The sequence below is a fragment of the Rissa tridactyla genome, chromosome 3, assembly GCF_028500815.1.
Source record: "Rissa tridactyla isolate bRisTri1 chromosome 3, bRisTri1.patW.cur.20221130, whole genome shotgun sequence".
NCBI classification, from domain to species: domain Eukaryota; kingdom Metazoa; phylum Chordata; class Aves; order Charadriiformes; family Laridae; genus Rissa; species Rissa tridactyla.
This window is the reverse complement of record NC_071468.1, coordinates 21957073-21983345: the sequence shown is the minus strand read 5'-3', so window position 1 is coordinate 21983345 and position 26273 is coordinate 21957073. Positions and strand designations below refer to the sequence as shown.

Sequence of the window (26273 nt, the reverse complement as noted above, 5' to 3'; positions counted from 1 at the left end):
AGGGCGTGGGCCCCCCCTCACGCCTCGCCCGTCCCCGCGGCACGAAGGCAACCGGCATGATGCAACGCGGCGGCCACGCGCCCCGCGCGCGGCCGGCGGGCGGACGATGAGGGGACGGCACCCTGTTGGGCCCACACGGGAGGGGCAGGACGGCGGGGCGGGGGGGGAAAGGAGTGAAACAAGGCCCGACCGGCCCTTACCGAGTGGCGGGCTCCCCACGCTGACAGTGAGGCTCAGCGCCGCCATCCCCACCGTCGCTGCCAGCGCCGCGCCGGAACTAAAAGAGAGGAAAGGGGCGTGCCAGAGCGGGCGGCAGCACCACCTCAGCAAGAGCCGGCTGGGCAGGAACCGTCCCCCGCCGCCGCGGGGCGGGGCCGCGCTGCGTCATTTCCGGCGGGAGAAGTGCTCTAGTGGCAGTGCGCGTGGCGGTGGGCGGGTTGAGCTCTGTGGGGACCGTGGTCGTTGCCCGGCAGCCACAGCCCCGAGACCACCGGGAGGCGGCGGTGAGGTTGGAACTGGGCGGGAGATGAGTAGCGGTGCGCAGGGCTCTCCTGGCCGACCGGCCGGGCCCCCGCCCGCCCACGGGAGATGAAGCACTGAGGAAACCGCCCCGGAGGGGTGCTCGGTGGAGGCTGCCCTGCCCCTCAGCGGGGCCGGGTGCCGGAGCGTCTCTGCTCACAGCTGCGGTGGCGATGCAGAACCTTCCCCGGAGCTTTGCAGAAGTTAACTGTAAAAACTCCAGAGCTATAAGTCTGGCACCAGCCATAGAGATAGTTTCAGTCCCTTTTCTGTGTATAATGATATGAATAAATTGAACAGTGCAACGTGCACCGACACATTTGAGTGCAGTGGTTTAGCCCGTCTGTTTCTGTAGAGTGTTACTTGTTACATTCCTCACTGGTTTTGCAGTGAGTCAAACTTGGCTTGGAATGAATTACAAAAATACTGTGTCAGCAGTCTTTCACAGGGGATGCTCAAGTTCACATTGTTGCAAGGACATTGCAGTGTCACTGTGCGGTTTTTTTTTTTTTCTCCAGTCTATTTTATAGATGGTACTGACACCTAATGTGCTAGCAGAGAAATTATCAAATGCTTGATAGGTAGACCGAGTGCCATTTTGTGCAGAGGGCGTGATGGTATAGCCAGAGCGTGACTGCACCTTACATGCTGGCTTTTATCCTTGGTTCCTGCTGCTGCAGTTTATTTCAAATTTCCTAAATATTCTCTTGTGTAAGCAGCTTTACAGTTTCTGTAAGTGTGGAAAGTGGTTCCATAGATAAGTGTCTTTACGCATCAGGTAGAAGCTGGTGTATGCCCTGTGTGTTCTACTCCCATTGAGGTAACTGTAAACGAGCAGAGAGATAAATTACAGCAGAATGAGAAAAGTGCTTATGCTGAGGAAATTGTCAAACATATAGCAAGTTTCAGATGAAAACAGGGATATAGAGACATAGATGAAGATTACTAATAGTGGGTTCTGTACTTTGTAATTTAATGATTACATGGAAAGTCTTATTAAGGCAGATTTTGTGTTGTCTAACTTGTTCTACATTTTATCTTATTGTGTTTTGCAAATTCACATGCAGGTTTTGATATGAATACTAAAGCACACATATCCAAGAATCCTGCAGAAGGTGAGGATTATGTATAATGGAAGCAGTGGAATTAGATTAATCTTGTACTTGGTACATGGTTCAAGCTTCAGTCGCAATCAATATTAAAATTACAATGATTAAACTCTCAATGGGTCAAAATATGAAGAAGGCTGAATCTGTCCTTCATGCTCCTACTAGTCATGCGCTTGTGGAAAGAGAAGAAAGGCAGGCTATAGATGAAAGGAGTAGAAGCATGTGTTGTTCTTATGTATGCAGCTTTAATGCAGTGTCACAATAGCATTATGAACTGGCTGATGATGATAGTATGAGGTAAGTGATAATCTTGCTAATCTATCTGCAAACGTTACAGTAAGCTGCCCTCACTCAGGAAAGAGCTTCCTTAGATCCTTTTTCATGTATGCACATGGAGAGACTGGGAACACTTCAGCAAGAGTTGCCTTGTTCATATCTTTTGGTGTTAATGTGTTCCTGCTTGCTGGAAATAGAGACAGCTTTAAGGTAATGAAGTCATATTGGTCTTACCCTGTTGTGAGGAAAGAATCTAATCTAAAGACTGTAAGTAAATCAGAGTTGATAAATACTTTGTGTGATGAAAGGAGAAAGAAATAACTTGAACACACTTTTGAAAACTGCATTTTGAAATTTTCTTCTGTATGGAAACAGCTTTTTGTATCTTGAAGTTCAGTGCTAACTTAAAGACGGTTTAAATGGTCTGAGAGTGTAATTACTAGGAAGACTTAATCCTGTGGGCAGGGAGGAAGTGAGAATGGGTGCAGTGCAACTTGCAGGCTACTTTGCAATTTATGGTGTCAGCAGAGGTTAAGGCAAAAAATAATCATGCTGGGAGAGCTTAGGCATTCAGTCTTTATGTAAGCAAGCTGCCAAGTTCAGACATCCTCCCTGATCCCACAAGCCTGAGAACCTGACGTACACCACTCTTCTATCCACACATGGAACAGAAAGAAAAGCACAACTATGTTTTATCCACTGAGACTGGCCTCTCTTCGTGGCATGCCTCAGCATGTGTCACATTGTTAGGAAAGGGAGGCCCTAAGACTCCTTAATTTGAGGGTGAGGAACTTGGGTCACAAAATCTGGAGAAAACATAGGGGCCCCATTGGTTCAAGATACTCCAGAATCCTAAATTCAGCTTGAAGAGACTTAATCTGTTTTGGCTAAGGTTGCCAATTTTAGCTAGTCATATGTAATTTACTTCTTGTTCTCTTTTGTGTTCAAGTGGACTGAACAGTTGCATCCTTCTTTTCTAACCCCCACACCTATGGGAAAGCTGACTGAAACAGGCTCTCCAGTTTTTGGTGATCCTGTCTCCTGCTCTCTCCCCTAACACGCCTGTGGTCCACAGGAGGAGGAAGTGGTACTGTCAGGTTCCTCAGTTCTTGGGGCTGTTGGAAAGGCACCTGGAGGTTTTTTCTCTCAAAATTTGGACATGAAAAATTTCAAGCTCCAGCATTTCTGTTGTCCCCATGTATGACAAAGTGACCTAAGATGCCCAAAGCTCTCGAAGACTGAGGTGGCATAGACCAGGATCCAGGATGATCCAGGATCCCCTATTTGAGATGTCAGAGGCCCTGTGGGACTGTGTTCTGGCTCCTGCAAAACTCAGAGAACCCAATTCACCACAAGCTGAAATCTCAGCCATCCCCAAACTTAGTGCAGATTGACAAATTCAAAGAGTCATTTCTAAGACTCAAAATTGTCAACTTTATAACAAATGGTCTAATCCATCCAGGCAAATTCTTAGTCCGTTTGTATTTAACACAATAAACTGTTGTTGATTACATACAACAAAAAACATTGAGCAAGATCAGGTAAATGACTTAACATGATTTTGTGCCCTGAATATTAAGATGATTTTTGGACTGTAATTTAGAGTTTTGGACTGTTAGCAATATATTTAGCACAATCATGAAGAATGAATACTCACAAAGAACAAGGAAAACAACTGTTGAAGACTGTTTTGATGTTGTCTGCTAAACACAGCAAAACAATCTGATCCAACATACACCTAGAGATTCTGTATGTAATTTTGAAATTATTGAACACCTTAATGTAAGAATTCAGTTCGGATTCTGTAAAACAAAATTTCAAGCTCAGTTATCTTCTTTCTTCCTTTTTTTTTTTTCTTTCTTTCTTTTTCTCCAAGTTCACTTTCTCAGCCAGCCTTCCAGGCCAAGTGAAGACGCTTTACTGCTTTAAGGCACAAGAGATTGTTTAACAGTGTTGGGAATACGGCTGGCATAATAGTCATAATTTCTCAAAGTCGCAAGGACCCCAGCTGAATTCATGTGTTTCACTTCCTTGTTATACTGAAATGAATTTCCATGGATATCAGTTATCTTGCCTAGAAAAAAAAAAAAAAAACCAAACCACCTTATTCCAGCAAACATGAGTTGGAGAGAGATAATCTATTTTATTAATAAAAGTGATGTAACTAAAAAACCAGACAGTCTTTGGGGTACAGGTGCCTGTCTTCAGATGTGAAACATCTTTGCTCCCAGTTTAAGTGCAACAGTTTTTCACTAACTGAAACCAAGTAACTAATGATTTTATTTTCTTTCAGCAATACTTAAATTCCTTGTGTTTCAGGAAAACGAAAACAACATCTCTCGCTTATGGATTAATTAAAATGCTTCCTGAGTAGTTAATACGTTGGCCGTTGAGAAGGAAAGAAAAATCCTCAGTGCAAGTAATAGCCAGGGTAAGTCTATACAACAAACTGTAACATAATATAGTACTCCAGCTGGTTTTGGATGAGTTTCTAGAAATCACTTAACAAGAGCAACACAGATCTTTATGCAACCTAATTTAACCACGAGATACCTACATAACAAGGAGGCTAAATACAGCACTGTGCTGCCCCAGATTGGTTGCTTTTTTGTGCCTGAACTAACCTGTTTAAAGCTATCCCAGTTGTCAACACCAGAGACTGCAGAGGAGTTAAATAATCTCATTATGAAGCCCGTTATCTTTGCTTGACAGAATTCAGAAGATCAAAACCCCACAATTTTAGCACATGGTGGTAAAAGATCTATCAATGTGAACAGCAGAAATAGTATAATAATAGTACTTAAATTCTTGTCAGTGAGACTTTTCATAACTTCCTTAACCCCTTACCTTACCCCCTTGAAAGGTGAAGAGGCTTAGGTTGGCTGGAGACCACTGATATTACTGAATTACATGAGTGACTCAATTTTGGAGTTTGTACACACAAGGAACAACTGAATGATGTGCTTTTGTTGTTTTAAAGAACTCAATGTCCACATATTATATAATATGTTACTAATAATAAACTACTATATCCAGTTAGTAGGACAGTGTGATTTTACTGTGAAATAGTAGCGAACAGAAAGAAAAAAAGCCATTTGTTTTGGAAATATTAAAATTATTATAAACAAAATTTTGGAATTGGCTTTTTTAATTATTTGACAGTTATTCTCTATATTAGCCCAGGGCAAAACAGATCATATCATGCTTTTCAGAGCATAATTTCCTGCCCTTTTGGAGTTACTGTTGATTTAAAAGGGCTCAAAACTCCTACTGAATTGTGACTATTTAAAAATACATATATACTGTTATTTTACTTTCCACATACATGTTTTGAAATTCTTTTTTGCTATAAAAAGTATAAATAACTTTTAATTGATGCAGTTTCGCTTATCTTGAAATTTTGAATGCTATTAACTTACCTCCCACAGCATGCAGAATAGCTTCAGGTGCACATGTATCCCATTTCTTGCACCCAGGACTAGCAAATACATAAGCAGATGCCTTGCCTTCTATAAGTTGAATGATCTGTTATGAATAAAGCAAATCATTGCAAAGGACTAGGCATTTAGAAGGAGAAGGATGTCATCTGTACATTCATGCAAGTACGCAAATTATTTTCTTTTTCCAAAGGTACCACCTCCCAGTAAAACCAAAACACTTGGAGTGTTCATACCTTGTTTCCTGCCCCTCCAACTCTGATGACACTGTCTGGGTTCAAGGCACTGATGCAGTCATTTACCAGGGTACTGCTGTGAGAACGGGTGGTAACAACGATGTGTTTCCCAGCAGGTGCTTCTGTGAGCTGAAATCCAAAGGCACCTATGCCCAAGACTCCCCAGATTGTCCTGCCCAACACAGCACCAGCTCCTGCCTATGAAAAAGGTACACAGGTCCAGATGATAGTCAATCATAGTGATCAGCATTTAAAGCACAAATGGAGAACAGAACCTGGAGAAATCTTTGCTTATTAGGGAGTATACTATTAATACTGGGATATCCATTTAAACAGTGGCACTTAAAAAGAGCTACTTTAGAACCCTGAGTGAGAAATCATCTCTCTTTCCCTTTAACGCAATGACATCATTTTCTTATCTGTGACATCATGGTGATGCATTATGTCCTGCTTCCAATGACTGACAAATTAATATTCGTATATTTCTCTACTTCAGGCACAATCTGTAACTGAAAATATCTTCATTGTCATTTTATATGTTTCACCATAGATATCACACAGAACATACAGAATTTAGCTGATGATATATCAGCTCAAGAGTGTTTTCTTTAAATTCCAGTAAGTTTAATTAATCAGACTGCACCCTGAGCTCTTTTACCCCTCACAGATAATAGAGAAATGATCTCCAAACATGTGTAAATGCCTGTAGGTTGGCCATCCTGGACTTACACCTGAAACCTGGCCTGATACACTCTACCCCAGCTGTCAGTGACAGGTACGCTTGGTTTATTTAGGGCTGCAGATTTATGGCAGTTACCATACATCACAAATGCATCTATTGCATGGATTTACCAAAGAATTTCTAGCGAAGACTGTAAAAACACCATTTTGCACTTGTTTTACAGTACATACTTTATATGTACTGTGGTAATATGTACAGTATATATGTAAAATATACTGTATAAGTGTATTACACACATCTCAGGATTCAGTATGGCTGTTCAGAGATTCAGTTCCTGGAAACCAACATTCAAATTTGTATATATTTAATAAAAACACCACCACCTTATATTACAACATTAACTCCACTACACACTGCTTTTCAGTTGAAAGTGTGCTAACTAGAAATGGCTTAGAACTGTGACAGTTAGAAATCACCTAATGCTTTGAAACAGATCAATGCGTTTAATACCTCATAGTTGTAATATGGCTGGTTAATAACTCCTGCTATTGCTTTGCCTTCATAAGCAATTCCAATAAGAACCGTTACATGATCAAGGAGACCTGTACAGAAATAATATGAATGTAGTTATGCTTGAAAAAGAGACAGTATATGTATATAAAAAATAAACCTTCAATAGAAGTCCATAAATTGATATGCAGGGTGGTATCTCAAAAATGCAAGTACTAATCAGGATTTTCAGGTGTAATAGGTTGCTTGATGTAATGTTTTTAGTCATTTAGCCTTGAGGTCTGCAAAAAAAAAATGTCCCATGTAGAATTCTCTTAATAGGACTATGTTATAATTAACACATAATAAGAAACAAGTTTAAAGATACAAATAAATAGCAGTATATGATGACATTCTTCTATAATTGCGGTGTGGATTCTTTAATGGTATTCAAAACTAGCAATCTGTTGACAGTTGTACATCTCTTTCCCAGAAAAGGGGAAAAAAAACCTGCCTAAAAGATTTTATATTAACCAACTAAAAGATGCAGCAGGAGGCTAAAGTGAGGTTTCAGCATATTGTTCTTGGAAGTTTTTCTTTTTTTTTTTTCTTTTTTCTTTCTTCATTTTAGGGTCTATTTCTATGGACACAAAATAGTCTGCTGAAAACAGTTTCTTCCTGTAACTGAAAAATTATGATTTCTGGGAAGGTATTGTTTTATTTGAAAGGGCTACAAATACAGCTGTGGCATTTGAGTTGTTTGAAGAGGAGGATGTAAATATGATTGAACGTGTTCCTGTGCGAATGGGAGATTTAGTCGCTCAATTCAATGTTTATGTGAAATTGTAAGTTTGACTAAAAACTTAAGACAACCTGCCAGCAATCAAAGGCAGCCCTTTGCTCCCTAAAATGATAAAAACTGGTGGTCACTCAGTAGCCCATCAGGAATATTCAATACTGGTTAGAACTGAATGGAATAATTAAAAAATTCCACAGAAATCAAAAAGCACAAAACCAACATCAGCCTTATGAAGCGATATTGCATGTAACCTCTATGATAAAACTATCTACATATACATGCTGCTTTATTACATTGCCTTTTTTTTTTTTTTTTTTTTTTTTGAATCGGCAGAATTAAAAGAGAAGCCAACCTTCGGTGTACTCCTTGGTTCCATCCAAGGGATCAACCCATATTACAAGCTTTAAAAAAAAAAAAAAAAAAAAAGGAAAATTAACAAATACCAATCATGTAAATTACTGTGCAGAACATATATTTTAATTTTATTGCTTTTATTTCCTTATAGATTCAAATTTTTAATGTTATGATATGACTGAGGCCTACAATAGTATTTTACACAAAGCATAAAAACTGACTGGAACTTCTCAGCAAATACCTTAATAGAGGTATGAAGGCTTAAACTGAACATAAAAATGCCATTACTTTCTTACGTCCAAAGTAGAATCCTTCCAAATTAATTTGAATCACAAGTTGTAAGAAGCAAATTTCCATTTCCCTTTATTGCACACACGGATATGCAGCATTTCTAGCTCTGGAGGTGTGATTCTCGTGACTACATTTCAGTTTTCAAACCCAAAAGAAATATTGGCAACGTTCAAATAACCTTTTTTTTCTTAATACATTCTTAGCTAAAATCAGTAAATAATATAGATAGTGTGAAATATGTATAACATTACCACATTACCTCTTCCTCTTTAATTCCTGCATACTGAGCAGGGCAAGTTTTCTTCAGTATTTCTTCACAGTGGCCACCTTCAATTAATTCTTCGGTTACCTCCTCAGTGGACAGTTCCTAACAAAAGGATTCTCAGAATTATTAGGAAAAGGTGTTGGACTAACCTCAGTTAGCCTTAGAACTGTGGATTTGCTTGCAACTTACTTGACAAAGCATATGCAATGGGAAGATGAAATAGGATCGAAATACTTTTTTTAAAAAAAACCAAACAAACAAACAGATGATTTCCTAGAACCGGCCAAAGCAAATTTCACTGCAAGTTACAGCAAGTTAAATTGTTAGTATGAAATAAACTAGGTACTTACTTCTTCTCCTATGATTGTCACCTTGGGAAACTTCTGTGCCAGGGAAGCACAAATGCTCATTTGTACCAGTCGGTCAGCTTTGGTCTGCAAGTCGTTGTCCCCGGTCTGTCAAAGGATGGATAGGAATTTGTGTATTTCAAAACAACAACAAAAAACAGTACAGTGGCCCATATGTTACACCGAATATCTACCTGGTAATGAAAAAGAAGTCTAATTTGATACATTTTCAACCTAGTAAGTAATCTTGTGAGAGGCAGGCTGAAAACTGAAAGCAGCAGAGTTTCGCTGTACACCCCAGAGCTAAGACAGATTGATATGGTATTAGAATATTTACATGCTGTGTTCTTCTCATGCACTGGTGCAGTTGTACTGCATATGTATTTGTGCAAATACTACACTAGGTACAGAATAAACTGATACAAGTATGAACGCAGATACAATACAAGAAGAGGAAAAAGCAAAAATTAAGATGTTAATAGGAAAAAATAAATATTTTAAGGCTCACTGGAGAGATGCGGCATATTAGGAAAGAGGAGAAATATAGGGAAGGTGTTAATAAAAGGTGATTTAAAGGTCCAATTAATCTAGCTTGTTTTCTTAGTGGTGAATGATTAGGGGACTGGAACACCTCTCTTATGAAGAAAGGCTGAGGGATTTGGGTCTTTTTAGTCTGGAAAAAAGAAGACTGAGGGGGGATCTTATCAATGCTTATGAATACCTAAAGGGTGGGTGTCAGGAGGAGGGGACCAGGCTCTTTCCAGTGGTGCCCAGCCACAGGACAAGGGGTAACAGGCACAAACTTGAGCATAGGAAGTTCCACCTAAACATGAGGAGGAACTTCTTTACCCTGAGGGTGGCAGAGCACTGGAACAGGCTGCCCAGAGAGGTGGTGGAGTCTCCTTCCCTGGAGACATTCAAAACCCCCCTGGACGCGTTCCTGTGCAACCTGGTCTAGGTGACCCTGCTCTGGCAGGGGGGTTGGACTAGATGATCTCCAGAGGTCCCTTCCAACCCCCGCCATTCTGTGAATATAACTGACCAAATGACGAAAATAGAAAACTTCATTTTGCATCTACTGTCTGAGCTGACAATAAGTCATAAAGGATCAGGCTTTTTTTCACAACTGGCTGAAAGTGCTTACTATCAGAAAAAGGTAAACACAAGCAATTACTTCAATGTAAAGACCGAAAATAATATAGATATTTAACACAGTCTATATTATTGTGACATACCTGTAAAGCAAGAATTAATTCAAAAGTTAATTCCATCAATTCTAGTAGCGTAGTCAAAACAAAGATCCTGGCTCATCAGTGCAGCTTACTAACGTAGCGCAAATTAAGAACTTCATGCAGATGATTGTAATTTAATTTCTGTTTTCTACTTTGAATTAAATTTGAAGCTTAGAATTTATTTTGAAAACTGTGATTTACAATAAAATCTAAGGTTCCTTTTTGTTTTAAGAAACTAAATGCTGATTTATCCTAATCCAAAATTCATCAAGGGCACAGTAGTTTAAGCTGTACTACAGATACTTGAACATAGGTATGGAAATTATTGGGAAAGATACATTGTTATGAATTCTGACATGCTATCCAAAGCTTGTGTTTTGTGATGGGAATCAGAACAAAATTATGGTGCGTTTCTTTTAAGCGTATGAACATTCTGTAGAAATAGTGGTCAAAAGACACTTCTCCAGTGCTCTTTTAATACGAAATATTTCTTGTATCAGAGAGGTGAGGACTGTATTTCCTTCCCCAGTGGCCGATCTTCAAAAATAACACTTTGACCTGTATTCAGCATTAATAAGAGAAATTAAATCGGAACAAAGTAAAAGTAATACCTTGTCTACTATCCCCAGATCTCCTGCAGCCATTACATTTCTAACAATTGTTGCAGCTTTCTCTGCAACCGAATACGCAGAGGCAACCACACGCATGAGCAGAGCTGGAGAAGACATTCTGAGTGCTGAAAAGAAACAAAAATCAAACTTGTACATTTCTCTCTTCAAGAGAAGACAAGAAGGAAAATATTTTACATAACATTCCAAACAGATACAGTTTAAGTTGAGTAGGAAGGGGAAAGTGGGTTACTGCCAGTGAGTAGTAATGGAGTGAGCTTTGACTTTTTTAAAAATACAATTAACAAATGTAGGGATATAAAGCTATTTTAGACAAGATTTTTCAAATATCTGACAGTGAACCAAGTTCTCCACACTAAAATAAAATCTGGCATTAAAGGAGAACAGCAGCAGAAGCAGAAACTCTTTATCATAAACATTAAGAAAAACTGTAGTCTACACACAGTACTGATTTTTTGTATGTTTTGAACATACGTTCATTTTTTCAGAGCTGAACCTACAGAGTTGCTTTGTGCCCAGACACAAGTACAAGGCTACCAAACAGGATGACAAGAGCAACTTTACCTACTATTTTTATTTGTTTAAATATAAAATAGGCTTTTGTAGATGGCCCAATAGTGGACACAAAATAGGCTAATGAAACGCAGATACTGCAAACACTGCACCTGTATGCAAAAATCTGTTCATCTACATTTTACTGTCTTTTCTGTATTTCTTTTAACTTCTCTTGATTTCTTTAAGGAAATCTATTACATCTCCCTTCCTCCCCTTGACACTGCGCATCTTGTCATTCTTCCCATTGTGTTGTCTTCTACATCTGTTCCCCACTGCAATTCACTCTGCCTTCAGTTCCCAAGAAGAATAACTATCACTGTTGCAAAAGGCTAGCAATCGTCCATTCCTTCCAGCTTTTCTCTACCTCAGGGAAAAGAAGTATTGCTGACCACGCTGTACGTTTTAAAACACAGTGCTAATTGCTTTTTTTGTTTTTACTGTAATTTTTTTCTATCTATATAGATCACAGATTTTTGGGTTGGACTCACATGGATTATGTTATTATTACACGGTCCCCCACAACATCCTTCTCTCTAAGTTGGAGAGATACGGATTTGACGGGTGGACTGTTCGGTGCATAAGGACCTGGCTGGATGGTCGCATCCAGAGGGTGGTGGTCAATGGCTCAATGTCCAGATGGTGAGGGGTGACAAGTGGTGTCCCTCAGGGATCCGTACTGGGACTGGTGCTGTTCAAAATCTTCATCAATGATACAGACAGTGGGATCAAGTGCACCCTCAGCAAGTTTGCCAATGACACCAAGCTGAGTGCTATGGTTGACGTGCCAGAGGGACGGATGTCATCCAGAGGGACCTGGACAAGCTAGAGAGGTGGGCCTGAGCAAACCTTATGGAGTTCAACAACGCCAAGTGCAAGGTCCTACACTTGGGTTGGGACAATCCTCGTTATCAATACAGGCTGGAGGATGATAAGATAGAGAGCAGCCCTACAGAAAAGGACTTGGGGAGTGGATGAAAAGCTGGACACAAGCCAACAATGTGTGCTTGCAGCCCAGAAGGCCAGTTGCATCCTGGGCTGCATCAAAAGAAGTATGGCCAGCAGATCCAGAGAGGTGATTCTACCCCTCTACTCTGCTCTCATGAGAGCCCACCTGTCCAGCTCTGGAGCCCTCAGCACAAGAAGGACTCAGGAGTCCCAGGCTTTGGGGAAAGTAACAGGGAAAGAAGATGATTCCCCTTTTCCAAGGGGAAATCATGTCTGACTAATCTGATAGCCTTCTATGATGGCATGACTGGATGGATAGAGGAGGGGAGGGCAGTAGATGTGGTCCACCTTGACTTCAGCAAGGCTTTCAACACTGTCTTCCACAGCATCCTCATAGGGAAGCTTAGGAAGAGGGGGTTAGATGAATGGACAGTAAGATGGATAGATAACTGGTTGAAAGACAGAGCTCAGAGGGTCGTGATTAGGGGCACAGAGTCTAGTTGGAGGTCAGTGACGAGTGGTGTTCCCCAGGGGTCAGTACTGGGTCCAGTCCTCTTCAATATATTCATCAATGACTTGGATAAGGGGATAGAGTGCACCCTCAGCAAGTTTGCCGATGACACAAAACTAGGAGGGGTGGCTGACACACCAGAAGGCTGTGCTGCCATACAGAGAGACCTGGACAGGTTGGAGATTTGGGCAAAGAGGAACCTTATGAAATTCAACAAGGGCAAGTGTAGGGTGCTGCACCTGGGGAGGAATAACCCCATGCACCAGTACAGGTTGGGGGCTGACCTGCTGGAGAGCAGCTCTGTGGAAAAAGACCTGGGAATCCTGGTGGACAACAGGATGGCCATGAACCAGCAATGTGCCCTTGTGGCCAAGAAGGCCAATGGCATCCTGGGGTGCATCAAGAAGAGTGTGGCCAGCAGGTCGAGGGAGGTCATCCTCCCCCTCTACTCTGCCTTAGTGAGGCCGCACCTGGAGTACTGTGTCCAGTTCTGGGCTCCCCAGTTCAAGAGGGACAGGGAACTGCTGGAGAGGGTACAGCAAAGGGCTACAAAGATGACAGGAACACCTCTCTTATGAGGAAAGGCTGAGGGACTTGGGTCTTTTCAGTCTGGAAAAAAGAAGACTGAGGGGGGATCTTATCAACGCTTATAAATACTTAAAGGGTGGGTGTCAGGAGGATGGGGCCAGGCTCTTTCCAGTGGTGCCCAGTGAGAGGACAAGGGGTAACGGGCACAAACTTGAGCATAGGAAGTTCCATCTAAACATGAGGAGGAACTTCTTTACTTTGAGGGTGGCAGAGCACTGGAACAGGCTGCCCAGAGAGGTGGTGGAGTCTCCTTCTCTGGAGACATTCAAAACCTGCCTGGACACGTTCTTGTGCAGCCTGCTCTGGCAGGGGGGTTGGACTAGATGATCTCCAGAGGTCCCTTCCAAGCCTATGATTCTATGATTCTATGACATGGCAGCGGGTCCAGAGGAGGCCACAAAGATGATGCGAGGGCTGGAGCACCTCTCCTATGAAGACAGGCTGAGAGAGTTGGGGTTGTTCAGCCTAGAGAAGAGAAGGCTCCAGGGAGACCTTATAGCAGCCTTCCAGTACCTAAAGGGAGCCTATAAGAAAGCTGGGGATGGGGCTGTTTGCAAGGGCATGTAGCAATAGGACGAGGGGCAATGTTTTTAAACTAGAGCAGGGTAGGTTTAGATTAGACATTAGGATGAAGTTCTTTACAATGAGGGTGGTGAGACACTGGCACAGGTTGCCCACAGAGGTGGTGGAGGCCCCATCCCTGGAGACATTCAAGGCTAGGCTTGATGAGGCTCTGAGCAACCTGATGTAGTTGAACGTGTCCCTGCTTACTGCAGGGGGGTCGGACTAAATGACCTTTAAAGATCCCTTCCAACCCAACACATTCTATGATTCTACGATTCTATGTACTTCCAAGTAAACACTTGAACACAGAGATAGAAAAAAAATAGAGAGGAACTCATTAATCAGCACATAGAAGATGATGCATATAGGAGACGATACATTAGGCTTCCCTGACAATCAGTATTTGCAGCAATTGCAGCAAGTATTGCCTAAGTGGAAACAGGTCATTATACAGTACCTTTCCTTTCTTGCTTGAGAAGTCTGCTCAGTAAAGTATACTATAATGAGGTGATAAGGATAGCTACTGTAGATGGTATTGGTGTGACCTCATGTGTTTACAGCAAAGGCAAACAGCAATGTTAGAGGTATCAAAGCCCCAAATTTAGCTGGTTTAAGAACCTTTTCGGCGTTTTAGAAACACTGTATGGGCATCTCTAAAGTCAGAAGATCTCTGAAGCTAAAAGAGTAGCGTGATTGTCTAAGTACATTCAAAAAGCACAGTTGCTACTGTTAATTATTATTTACTGCTCCTGAATGGGAGCAAAGTGCTCTGGATTCCTGTAAAATAGCCAAGGTCCATACCCAAAGTACACACGGGATTTATCTTAGACTGGTAACAATGGTTACAGAGGAAATTTTGGAAATGTCACCTGTGGCAAAAAGCATCTCTCAAACAATTGAAAGTTGTAGAACAAATGGGAAGACAGATACTATTTTAAGTATATACCATCCTGTGAAACAAGTTAACAGGAAGGAAAATTGAATGTAGTTCATTCCATACTGTAAATATCTGGAATATGAGCACTTTTGAGAGAGAGTAAAAAATTAGCATATCTGATGGGAAGTTTGGGTTAAAGAATTGAGTTCAGAAGAAGGTAATTTATACTCAGCTTCTCATTCTTCATTTGACCTTTTACTGCACATTTTTTCCTGCTTTGTAAAATGAGGTTAAAGCTTACTTAATTGTTTTAAAGGCTTGGTTTATTATATGTTTGCATAAAGTTTCAAAAGCCTCAGAGAACAATACAGAAATAGTATCTTACATTCTTGAACCTTGGCTCAAGATGTTTCTTGGGCACATTTTTCATGGGCATTCTTAAGGCAACCAAGTCTACTTTCTTTCTGTAGTGAACCTGCCTGAAATCTCTAAGCAAACCTTAAAATTAAAATAGTCTTACAAAAAACAAGATTTATTAAGAGCGACTGAAATGGGAGGTCCAATACCCTCTTCCCCTGATATAGAGTAATAAAGTTGCAAAGTACGTTATTATTGCAAAAGGTACCTTATATTTTTACAGGGCCGCATCTCCTGTGTGGCACATTTTCTGGTGTGTTGGACCTTTTTTTGGTTAGGTAAGCGTGTGTGCTAGTTGGCTATAAGTTTCTCATCTCTGTAACTGTTTGATCTCAAATTAACTAGTTTATTTATAAGTTACGGCACATTCTTTCCGATGAGGGCAATGTCTAATGTATACTTCCAAGAAATATATTATTGAATGTATTGTGCTTTGCACAAACACATTTGACTCTTACAAAACTGTAGAGTTTACAAAGATTGCCCAACAACTATCCCTCAATTTAAATTTGCGTATCACTTTCAAAACACACCTTGTCCTCCAAAGACCATCTGTCCTTTCTCCTAGCCTAGCAACTGGTTGACAAATTCATTTGCCTGCTTTCATACCTACTAAGATAAATGAGTTCTGCAGTTCTGGTTACACATTTTAACTTTGGAATATGTAAATATCGCAGGATGGCTACAGTGGGTTTATCAGAACAAGTACGAGGTTTGGCAATGTTTTCCCAAACATCCGTTTTCCAAATTTGTAATTTCACCTGATGAAAGGAGAAAACAGGGCGCACAGCGTGCCTTTAAATGCAAGTGCGAAACTGGGCCTTCTTCCCCTGAACTCTTAAAAGCCGAAGATGACTAGAACTCCCCATTTCTTACAGTAGCCCCTGGCTCACCTGTAGCGAAGGACGGACCCGTCCCTTGCACCCCTCCGGGGCGCGCCGTTCTCCTTCGCGCTGTCCCCGCCCGCCAGCAGCGCTTCCTGCTGCTCCCCTTGCCCAGGCGGTGAAGTATCCGAAACCGAAGTCCGAGCCCCGCCGGTCACCTCCCGCAAAATAGGGCTCGAAACACGCCAAATCCTTCCGGCTCCGGGAGCCGGCTGAAGCGCTTGCCCGCAATAGGGAGGAAAACGCGTTGCTGTGCGACACGTCCCTCCCCGCGGCCCGTCACCGCGCCGCTTGCCGTAGCGCAGGCGGAAGTGTTTACCTAGCGCCTGTGACAGGGAGTCCCTGAGGATGTTTCGGGCCTGGCGGGCGCCGTTGCTTGCCCGGGCCGGGCTAAGGGCCCAGGTGGGGCTCGCCCGGGGCTGGGCCCACTCCGCCGCCTCGGAGGCCGACAGCCGGCAGCCCGTGGCGGAGAGTCGGCAGGACTCCCAGTACCGGGACACGGTGCTGCTGCCGCGCAGCCGCTTTCCCGCGCAGCTACCGGGGCGGCTGCAGCCCGAGACCGAGCTGGAGACGCAGCAGGTAGCGGCGGGGGCCGGGGCTTGCCCGTGGGGTGCGCTGCTCTGGGACCCGGAGGGCGGGTAGGGGTTTGTTTACCGGCCCGCTATCGCTGCCCTCACCTGCGCGTCGGTGTGGGCCTTCGCAGGTGTCTGTGCAAGGTCGCCTGCTGTTGCTTGTCAGGGGAGGGTGAAGGGCTGGGGGTCTTGAATTATTATTTGTAGTCTGGTGACTCTCAAGTTTGTTAACGGCTTCGTTTGGAAAAAGAGAAACGGCCCTCCTGATAGCAGAGAGCCAGAGGAATGGTCACAGAATCACAGAATGATAGGGGTTGGAAGGGACATCTGGAGATCATCTGGTCCAACTCCCCTGCCAGAGCAGCTTCACCTAGAGCAGCTTGCGCAGGAGCCTGCGATGTGAGGCTTAGTATTATGCCTGTCTTAGGCTTTTTTAATACTTTTAAACCACTAATGTCTACTATTCCAGAGTTAGAAAAGTTGGCTCTCTGTGTTTCTTTGTTTGTTTTCAATATACCTTTTACTATGAAGCCAAAATTCAGAGTTTTTGGAAGTGAAAAGACCTGTGATGATTTAGGTGTTTTGTTGTTGTCTCTACAGAAATGTGGCTTCTCAGAATTGTACTCATGGCAAAGACAAAGGAAAACAAAGCAGGAATTTTGTCTTCATGACGGACCACCTTATGCCAATGGAGATCCTCATGTTGGCCATGCATTAAATAAAGTAAATATTTACTTGTTCATACTCTACTGTTCTGAAGTGGTAAATACTTCCCATAACGTGCTGCGTGTTTTCTATTCCCATTTAAATCAATAACACTTTAAAGTGTTCGGTGTTTTGGTAGACAGGGCTTTTAAAAACCAAATGACACAGTTACATAGACACCATGTGATACCATAGTGACACAGATACCATACCATGACACAAATACTGTATAGCAGTATATGGTATCTATATGCTGAGTGCTCGTTTATGAGGCTGAATATTTCAGTAAAAAGAGAACTTTTTTGGTTTTTTTTAGAGAAAGTTCAGCCTTCACTCCTAAGCAATGTTATGTGCACAGTTTTTTTGTGTATTGAACTTACCACATGTATACACGTGGGTGAGTGTATGTTTCTATACGTATATATGTAAAAATGTTACTGTAATGGATGGGTGAGCTGTGACTAGCTGTTCTTTTTTCCTTTAAGTATTTTGCAAATTTGTTATGTTGCATTTATTTTTTTCTGGGTGTCCTCAGTAAACCACAGTGAACAAATGTTGATGGCTTTTAAAATATAAATTTCAGCTTTAAAAGAGTACTTCTAAATACATTTGGATGTGTTTAGATTCAGTCCTGAGAGTGACGCAGTTACATATGCTACAAAGTGGGAAAGACTACAACGTGACCCACAGCTTCTTATGGTGCTAGCGCTGAAAATGTGAAAATGTTTTTTGATATAAGTGATCATCTAACAAAATTTGTTAATGGTATGCACTAGGCCAACACTGTAGATGCAGCTCAATGTTTTAAAAATGTGAGCAAGCAGGATTTGTTCACTTCAAGTCTCACAAGCGTGTAAACTGCATCTTTCAGTTATACTGAATGTGAACTCCTTTGATCAGAGGTTCTTAGAGGTTCTGCCAAAATACAGAATGATGGATAAGAAAAATCACAAATGCAGTGTCTTAAATGTAAATTTATAATGCAGCCTTTTGTAGTCGTGCGGGGTGGTTGGCTTTTTGTAAGAGGACCTTAATAATGTAGCTATTCCACCTGGGGGAGCTAAAGTGATAACAGACCCTCGTGTCCTTTCAGATTTTGAAAGACATCACTAATCGTTTCTATGTAATGAGAGGTTATAAAGTACATTATGTGCCAGGATGGGATTGTCATGGATTGCCAATTGAGTTGAAGGCGTTATCAGAAGTCAAAGGAGCTGAAAATCTTTCACCAATGGAAATTCGACAGAGAGGTAAATTACTGTTTGCAATATCTTTATAGAAAATGTTGGCTTAAGTATTTGTACAGCCTGTTCATATTTTGTATTTTATGCTTTATATGTAGCTTTTGTACTTCACTGTGGGCTTTTCTGTTTGCTGTCGGTGACGTTTTCTGTGATCACTCTACGTATTTGCCAAGCAGATTGAGTACAATGTAATCTTATGAAATGGGATAATTGAACACAGGCTTAACTTGTTGCTGTAATGAACATGCATAGCATTGACCTCCAGTTTAAAAAAACAGGAGGAGGGCAGAGGATCTGTATTTCTGCTTTGCTTAACTGTGTAGCATCATGAAAATGGTATTTATTAGATCACCATCCTTTTGGTTTTTGAAGACTGAATTTGATAAGAAGCTGAAGAGACAGATGTAAAAATCAGGCTTTGACAGCTCATCTCGGTATCATAAGTAGGAATGTATTTGTTAACTGTGTTTTTAACAATACTACAAAACTATAGGGGTGATCTTTTCAGAGAAAGTTAGTCTGTATTATATGGGAACTGTTTTGAGGAAGTAATTTCAAGTACCATAGGTATTGGAAGACATCAACATTCATCTGCAAAGCTATTTGTAATGAGCAATTTAAACTGCTTTAGCTTGAAACTGTGGCAATAAAATGGGCTAACTTATTTTCAGATATACGTTGCTTTGAAAAGTTTTGATCAGCATCAACAGAGGTGGTTAATTTTCACTCTTATTTATTTTACATTAATTGAGAATGCATTTTGAGAAATTGTTCTTCGTAACTAAATCTACGTTTTTTTTCCCCCCATGTTCCTTAAAAAGAAAGTTTATATTCCAGAGACGTGCTTGCTGTATGTCCTGATATTAGTCAAAAAATGCCACACCTAGATCTCTTTACTCTTTGTGGTTACTTTAGGTAGCTATGTCTCTGAAATATATATATTTTTTGGGGACGTAATAATCTACTTAATCCATATCAGTAATTAGTGCATAGTTTCAATCTGTTCAGCTCAGGCTTTTCTAAAAAACTTCAGTAGCATATTTTAAATGGTATTATATCGATCTTAGTGGATAAATCGTGTGCTTAATGGAACTATTCCCTTCAGCCAGAGAATTTGCAGAAAGAGCAATTGAGAAACAGAAATCCGCCTTCATTCGTTGGGGTGTAATGGCAGATTGGGCTAACTGCTACCGTACATTTGATCCAAAGTATGAGGCAAACCAGCTGAGAGTCTTCTACAAAATGTATTGTAAGGTATGTTGAAATTTTGCTGAAGTGTGTTTTGATATGTCATGAGTTTTGATTCTCTTAACTTTCTTCCCCCCCACCCCCCCTTTCCTCTTTAGGGTTACATTTATCAGGACTATAAACCTGTGTTCTGGTCCCCTTCAGCAAAGTAAGAATCAACTTACTATTTTGTCTTTAAAATTTTAGCAACAATATTAATAGTTTTTCATGTTCAAGCATGTTAACTTCTGTTTGATATCTATCCAGAACAGCCTTGGCTGAAGCAGAGCTTGAATACAATGAGCAGCATGTCAGTCGTTCTGTGTATATGAAATTTCCCCTATTAAAGTCACCACCTAAGCTGACTTCTGTGATAGGTATGACTTCTGTATAGATTTTAAGACTGCTAGCTTTTATTTTTGTTATAATTGTAAGTAAAGTACTTCCAATTTGCATCTATAGATGGATCAACCCCTGCGAGTGTGCTAGTCTGGACTACGCAGCCTTGGACCGTGCCAGCCAATCAAGCAGTTTGTTACATGCCAGATTCAGAGTATGTGTCTTTGACTTGGTTCAGTGATCTGTGTTAGTACTTACTAATATTTATCAGCAAAGTTAAAAAGTTCTGGACTAGCATTACATTTTATTTAAAGCATCTTTTTTGTGTTGTTTCCTTTTTTTTTGTACGTGACACAATTGTAAGCTTTGTTCTATATCTCTTACTGTATTAGTTTCTGCTTTCTTTTTTTTTTAAAGTCATTTCTTCTTAGAAAGAAATACAAGTTACAAGTTTAGAAGTTACATTATCTTCAAATTCTTTTGAGAGTTAAGAGTGAATTGGGCATGTAGATCTTAAAACAATTTTTCTGTCTTTTAGAGATGGAGCCTTCAAACATTTCTAGCTTTATGGCATTTGTAATGGTTTAGTATCACAAATATATATTTGTATTGTAGATACGCAATTGTGAAATGTACAACTACTGGTGAGCGCTTCATTCTAGCTGCAGATAGAGTTGAATCTACAGCTGCTGTTTTGGACACACAGTTTGAGGTTATGTCAACGTGTAAAGGTAGGCTTTACTGTTGTTAAGTTGCTTAGAAATCTGCTTGCAGGTGTCTGAAAACTGCTTCAGTTCTGATGTATTATATTTTGAGAACATGCTTCACTAAAATAATCCAAAGAGGAGCAATAATCTGTCAGACTTGTATTGGTGTATTGTAGCTCAAATTTTCATCTGTAGATTTCAAAGTACTTCTTAAAATCTCAATTCACACTTGGAAAACTTAAACACAGAGTGGAAGTCTGTTCAGTGTGAAAATCTTAATTACACTGAAAAAGACACTGTTTGTCTTTTTCATCCCTTGCTTATGAGAACAAGGGGCTAATTTCAAGTGTGCTTGCAGACTGCCTGATTGCTAAATTCTATGAAAACTATTAAAATTACCTAGTGTAGCAGAATTGGTAGCACTATCAGCTGCTGTTGTTATTTCATGTTACTTTCCAAGTTTTTCATTGTTAAGACGTGTTTTAAGCCTTCACCATAACCATGAAGACTATTGAGGTATTGGAGGTGACTGTCGTCTGTACGGACAAACTAAAGCAGTTAAGTTTATGTCCTAACAAACTGCATAGTGATACTTCTTAATAGGCAGACTTCAGATTCACTGTCATGAGTTGGGATTTAATGTGTCATCTGTGAACTTTATTCATTTTTATTCATCATTTATCTGTGATTCAGTGCTGGATATATCTGTATTTAAAGACGGTGGAAAATCTGTTTATATGTGACTCTTTCTTTTCAGGTTGTTTTCGTGTCTCTCCGTGCCCTCTTTTTCAGAGCGGAAAAAAAATATGTCTGTTTCTGCTTAATAATCTTGTTTTTACCTGATGATAAAATTACCTGGAGGTGTTCTCACAGGTTTCACCTTCTTGAATCACATGATTTGCAGATAACATACAACAGTAGAGTTCTACCTTCTTGAAAAGAAATTTAATATTAGAACCTGTTCTTCTTATCTTCCCGTATATTCAGTTATTAGTTATATTTGTTGCCTTTCTGACAGCAGTTCCTAAAAATGTTCCTTCTAAGAAGAAAGCATTCAATGATGGCCATTTTGTCACATGAGGCATTCTTGAAGCTCTGTGATTCTTGACTTTCAGCCAAGCTTTACTACTGATTTCTTCAGCGTTTGTTTTAACCTTACATTGTCACTAGCTTAATTCACGCTGTACTCCCTTTATTTGTATGTAATTTAGAAAATTTAAATTAATACTTCATGACAATACTAGGACTCAGTGGCAGAACGAGGAATAGATCCCAAATTCAAGGTTTTTAGCCTACTAAATCATTATCGAGATCCTTTTCTGGAACACTGAGATAGTGTTCCCCAAGGAATGGGAGTGTGTGGAGTGTCTCTAAGTGGAATGTCAGTACTAACAGAATACCATTATCTAAGGTAGAAGGAAAGTTTTTTCTTCAAAGGGAAAAAAGTCTGTGTGCAAGATTAACAGTGCAGAGAATTTGAAAGTATTTGGATGGGAACCCACAAACAAGATAAAGAAGTGGTACATCTGAATAGTATCCTGTGCATACACTTGCTGATAATTGTTCCATTTCTGCTCTCTGATAAAAGCAGCTGAATGCATGAATTGTTTCTCTATTTTCACTTCGGTTTTTTTTTTTTCACCCACAGGTGCAGATTTGGCAGATGGTTCTTGTGCTCATCCCACAATTCCTGGCAGAGTCTCTCCTCTGTTACCTGCAAATCATGTGACAATGGCAAAAGGCACAGGATTAGTTCATACAGCCCCAGCTCATGGTATGGAAGACTACAGCGTAGCTTCCCACCACCAGTTACCCACGGTACTTTATTTTTTCAGCTGTTGCACTTGATTTCCTGCAACTGTTTGATCATGTGCCACTAAAGTGATTGTTGTAATTTCTGCATAAAACTTGAAAATGTTTTGAAGCATTCACGTAAGTGGGAGTATCACTAATGCCTGCAGGAATGCAGGACTAACCTTTAAAAAGTGGGTATCAAAATAATAGGATGACGTTTCTCATCCATCTGCTAGTGAAAGCTTACAGGGAAGTGGTAGAATAGGCTCTGATTTCTCTTCTCTCTCTGTGTTTTTGCTTTTGGGGTTTTTTTAAAAGGACAGACAACAACTCTCAGATATGGGCTCTCAGTACTCAGAATTGGCTTTTAAAGCTCTATCTTGCAGACCAGTAAATCAACAGTTATGTAGGTCATTATTACTATTTTTTTTCAGCAGATCTGGTTCTAAACACATACATACAGTTCAGTTATGCATAATCAGTTTGTATTTGATGGAAAGGAAGTTGCAGGGTATTCTTTTTCTGTGTTACCGTTTTTAAAGAGGTGACTCTTGAGATGTTTCAGAACCTGATTATACTCATGTTTCTGGTTTGGGTTTTTTTTGAGGGTAGGCTTTTTCTTGGGGTTTTGTTTGTTTGGTTTTGGTTCTCACTGTTAATTTGGAAAGTCATTGCAATACGAACCAGCAAGTTGATGTAAGACAGTTGTGGTATATTGGCAAATGTAATGGTGCTCATTTCTTCTGATAAGTAAAATACACTTGCCTGGTAGATAACTAAATTGCAGTTCGCTAAATCTGAAGTGTACCTAAATATAACCTACTTTGCTGTTCATCAGAAAAGTAGTTACTCAGCAGAGTACTTAACTCACTTTTGAATACCAAAAAAAAGGTAATTAATTGCCGCATGGTTTTATTGACATGATTAACATATTTATTTCAAGGATTGCCTTGTGGATGAAGGTGGGTTTTTTACTGAAGCTGCAGGTCCTGAACTTCAAAACAAGAATGTCCTTGAAGAGGGGAATGAAGCTGGTGAGTATTTGATGTTTAGCCATTTGTTACTCTACAGTTACTTTCCTGCAGGTAAGTCTTGAGGGTTCAATAAACATATGTGTTCATATGAACACATGTTGAACATTGATGAGGTACAGGCACTTCGTATTATGTGTTGATCATGCAAAGGAATGAATTGAGGTTAAAAGTAGCGGTATGTTCAAATCAGATATTAATCTTGCCTCATTTTTTCTCTCAGTCATTCAGATGCTTCAAGCAGCCGGGACTTTGTTAAAAGAGGAGAAATTTGTGCACAGTTACCCGTATGACTGGAGGACTAAAAAACCAATGATTATTCGTGCCAGCAAACAGTGGTTTGTAAACACAGCAAGTGTGAAGGCTACAGCACAGGTATATAATTTTGCTTTCTTATGGGACATTTAAAGACAGCTGCTGCCATTTAGAATCACCAAAACAATCTTGCTATAGCACACTCCAGAATATGTTCTTGTCTAGGGTTTACTAGTGGAAAAGTGTTAGTTAATTGTAAAAGTGATGAATGTTGGTTTTTTGTCAATATTGATATAATCCAGGATAAATGCATTGACTGACATATTTGTTCACTGCATTTACAGGAGATGTAGAAGTTTCTTAGAGCTACTGGCTTTTTTTTCCCAAAAATATTTTTAAAAATAAATTTCAAGGAATTAAATGAGAAAATGCTACTTTATCACTAGTAAAATTACATTTGTTGTTATGGTAGCCTTGCATGGCCAGACATCTTTGTTTGCTCTAGTATTAATTTTGATGCAGTCCTATTTTAAATAACTTCAAAACGTATTTTTTTAATATGCGATGCTCTTTGAAATGATGTACATCCACACAGAAAACTCAGACCAGCACCTTAGGCTGTCTTGGGTAACAGTGATTTTATTCTAATTAGGACATGAGATGTTTATTCCATATTCATCTTTATCTAGAATGAAGGAAAATATGATGGCTATTCAGTGGAGTCGGGAGCGAGTGGTAGCCAACACTCTGTAATACAGGCAGTATGTATCAAGATGGGGTTTCAAAATAGACAACAGCACCAAGACACGATGAGCTACTAAACTTCGGGTAGAGATACTGATGCCTTTTCGAACTCACTTTAGGGCGCATCTGCTAGAGAGTCAGAGCTGGCAAAAAAGAGTTGGTTGCTCTGTTGGGAAATGTACAGTATACACAGCGTTCAAAGTGTGTTATTGAAGAGCAACATGCGGTGAAGTAAACAAAGTAAATGTGACAGTTGCCCAAGAACGTGTTACTCGATACTGGGAGTGGGAGTGTAGACCTGTACCTTTTTTTACTGGTAACGTAAAGAGTGCTTGTCGAATGCTGAAGGGTGTTCAACAATTCACTGTCTGCTTTATAGGAAGTGCTGAAAAAAGTGAAAGTTGTTCCTACGTCTGCAGTGAACAGAATGCTTGAAATGCTGGACAGAAGGACGTTTTGGTGTATATCACGGCAAAGATGTTGGGGTGTTCCCATTCCTGCTTTTTATCAGAAGAACACAGGAGAATGCTTGATAAACAGGTATTTGTCTAGCTTTATATACTGAAAGAAGGAGCACTGCCTGTGCTGTAGTTGCACAATATTATAAAACTTCTAACTATTTAAGTATAAATACATGCTTTTACTTGTAATTGTTTATACACAGAATTAATTCAGCTATAAATCAAAACAATCAAAACCTCATTGCTGAAGGTGACTTGTATGTAAGTAATAGGAATCAATTTACTTAGATACTTAAGTTATCTGAGAAGTCCCCTTCATAGTATTTGCTACTCTCATCCTTCATCTTCAATTTAAGTGAGCTGACAGTAATCGCTGGCCTTTACATTTAGGCAAGGACTAAAATGCAAGTTTTAGTTAGAGTAGATTGCAACTGTAATTGTAGCGCTGTAAAGTGGACAATTCAGGTATTTTGTCAAAATAGCTTTTTGCAACTGAATAAGTGACAATGACATAATCTGAAGTGGAATAACCAAATCAGTTGCGGAATAAATAACTGCACTTTGTTTCAAGATAGAATTAGAGTGTTTTTGAAGAGCCAGCCTCAATAAATGGAAGTAAGTGACCCTTAGCTTTATGATTTGGCATGTCTAAAGCTTCAGATGCCAGCCTTATTCTGCCATCTTGCAATATCCAGATGTTGCAAACACTGCATTTCATGAATTCCAGACAACGTAATGTGGAGGAAATCCAAGCTATGCTTTACAACAAGAAAACTCAACCAAATATGTTCCTTTTTCTATCTTTTAATGAGTAATAGAGTTCTGCTTTTACCCCTTAGGGAAATAGAGGTTTTCAGTTATGAATGTCCTCTAAGAGATGGCTTCATAAAAATAGTATTGTGGAGTTCTACATTCATTGTTTATTTCCATAATTGTTTTCTGTCTTGAGAAATGCTAGCATAACTCCATTTTACACATCTTAACCTTACAATTGTTAGTGGAGTTTCATTATGAATAATAAGATTGCATAGCTGGAGACGAACTTCAGTAGTGTTGCAGAACTTTTTTTATTCTGGTGTTGAATAAACGTACTTCAGAGAGTCCAGCATGTTTTCCAGAGACTGGACTAAGCACTTAAGTAGGTGAGGCTTAGGATGTGGAGAGCAGGGAATGGACTTTAGGCAGTTA

General features: G+C 40.1%; 3 protein-coding genes across 4 annotated transcripts in view; 1 reads left to right on the top strand and 2 right to left on the bottom strand.

Annotated features, from left to right (window-relative positions):
- Nucleotides 1-357, bottom strand: part of EPRS1 (glutamyl-prolyl-tRNA synthetase 1) — a 40283-nt gene extending 39926 nt beyond the window's left edge. For both annotated transcript variants that reach the window (XM_054195380.1, XM_054195381.1), the window contains exon 1: nucleotides 201-357. In XM_054195380.1, coding sequence (XP_054051355.1) covers nucleotides 201-246 — 46 coding nt within the window. In that variant the 5' untranslated portion in view covers nucleotides 247-357. The remainder of the gene's footprint in view (nucleotides 1-200) is intronic.
- Nucleotides 358-3314: 2957 nt separating this feature from the next.
- On the bottom strand, nucleotides 3315-16226 carry BPNT1 (3'(2'), 5'-bisphosphate nucleotidase 1). Its single transcript, XM_054193784.1, has 9 exons — nucleotides 16016-16226; nucleotides 10648-10772; nucleotides 8808-8912; nucleotides 8452-8559; nucleotides 7900-7948; nucleotides 6770-6861; nucleotides 5578-5775; nucleotides 5324-5429; nucleotides 3315-3978 (listed from the first exon to the last, which is right to left on the bottom strand). Exons 2-9 carry the CDS (start codon nucleotides 10762-10764, stop codon nucleotides 3830-3832), a joined length of 924 nt encoding a protein of 307 aa, XP_054049759.1. The 5' UTR covers nucleotides 10765-10772; nucleotides 16016-16226; the 3' UTR covers nucleotides 3315-3829.
- Nucleotides 16227-16273: 47 nt separating this feature from the next.
- Nucleotides 16274-26273, top strand: part of IARS2 (isoleucyl-tRNA synthetase 2, mitochondrial) — a 28928-nt gene continuing 18928 nt past the window's right edge. The window contains exons 1-12 of the mRNA XM_054193783.1: nucleotides 16274-16585; nucleotides 17179-17301; nucleotides 18377-18533; nucleotides 19633-19781; nucleotides 19874-19923; nucleotides 20022-20131; nucleotides 20217-20307; nucleotides 20709-20824; nucleotides 22449-22618; nucleotides 23538-23628; nucleotides 23849-24000; nucleotides 25004-25164. Coding sequence (XP_054049758.1) covers nucleotides 16355-16585; nucleotides 17179-17301; nucleotides 18377-18533; nucleotides 19633-19781; nucleotides 19874-19923; nucleotides 20022-20131; nucleotides 20217-20307; nucleotides 20709-20824; nucleotides 22449-22618; nucleotides 23538-23628; nucleotides 23849-24000; nucleotides 25004-25164 — 1601 coding nt within the window. The 5' untranslated portion in view covers nucleotides 16274-16354. The remainder of the gene's footprint in view (nucleotides 16586-17178; nucleotides 17302-18376; nucleotides 18534-19632; nucleotides 19782-19873; nucleotides 19924-20021; nucleotides 20132-20216; nucleotides 20308-20708; nucleotides 20825-22448; nucleotides 22619-23537; nucleotides 23629-23848; nucleotides 24001-25003; nucleotides 25165-26273) is intronic.

What these genes read in the sequence shown, in the direction of transcription:
- BPNT1 (XM_054193784.1), bottom strand. Translation starts at nt 10,764, where the DNA reads ATGTCTTCTCCAGCTCTGCTCATGCGTGTGGTTGCCTCTGCGTATTCG. An exon ending in TGACAATCATAGGAGAAGAA is followed by an intron (nt 8,560 to 8,807) that starts GTAAGTACCTAG and finishes TCCTTTTGTTAG; the next exon opens with GAACTGTCCACTGAGGAGGT. An exon ending in AGCCATATTACAACTATGAG is followed by an intron (nt 5,776 to 6,769) that starts GTATTAAACGCA and finishes CCTTTTTCATAG; the next exon opens with GCAGGAGCTGGTGCTGTGTT.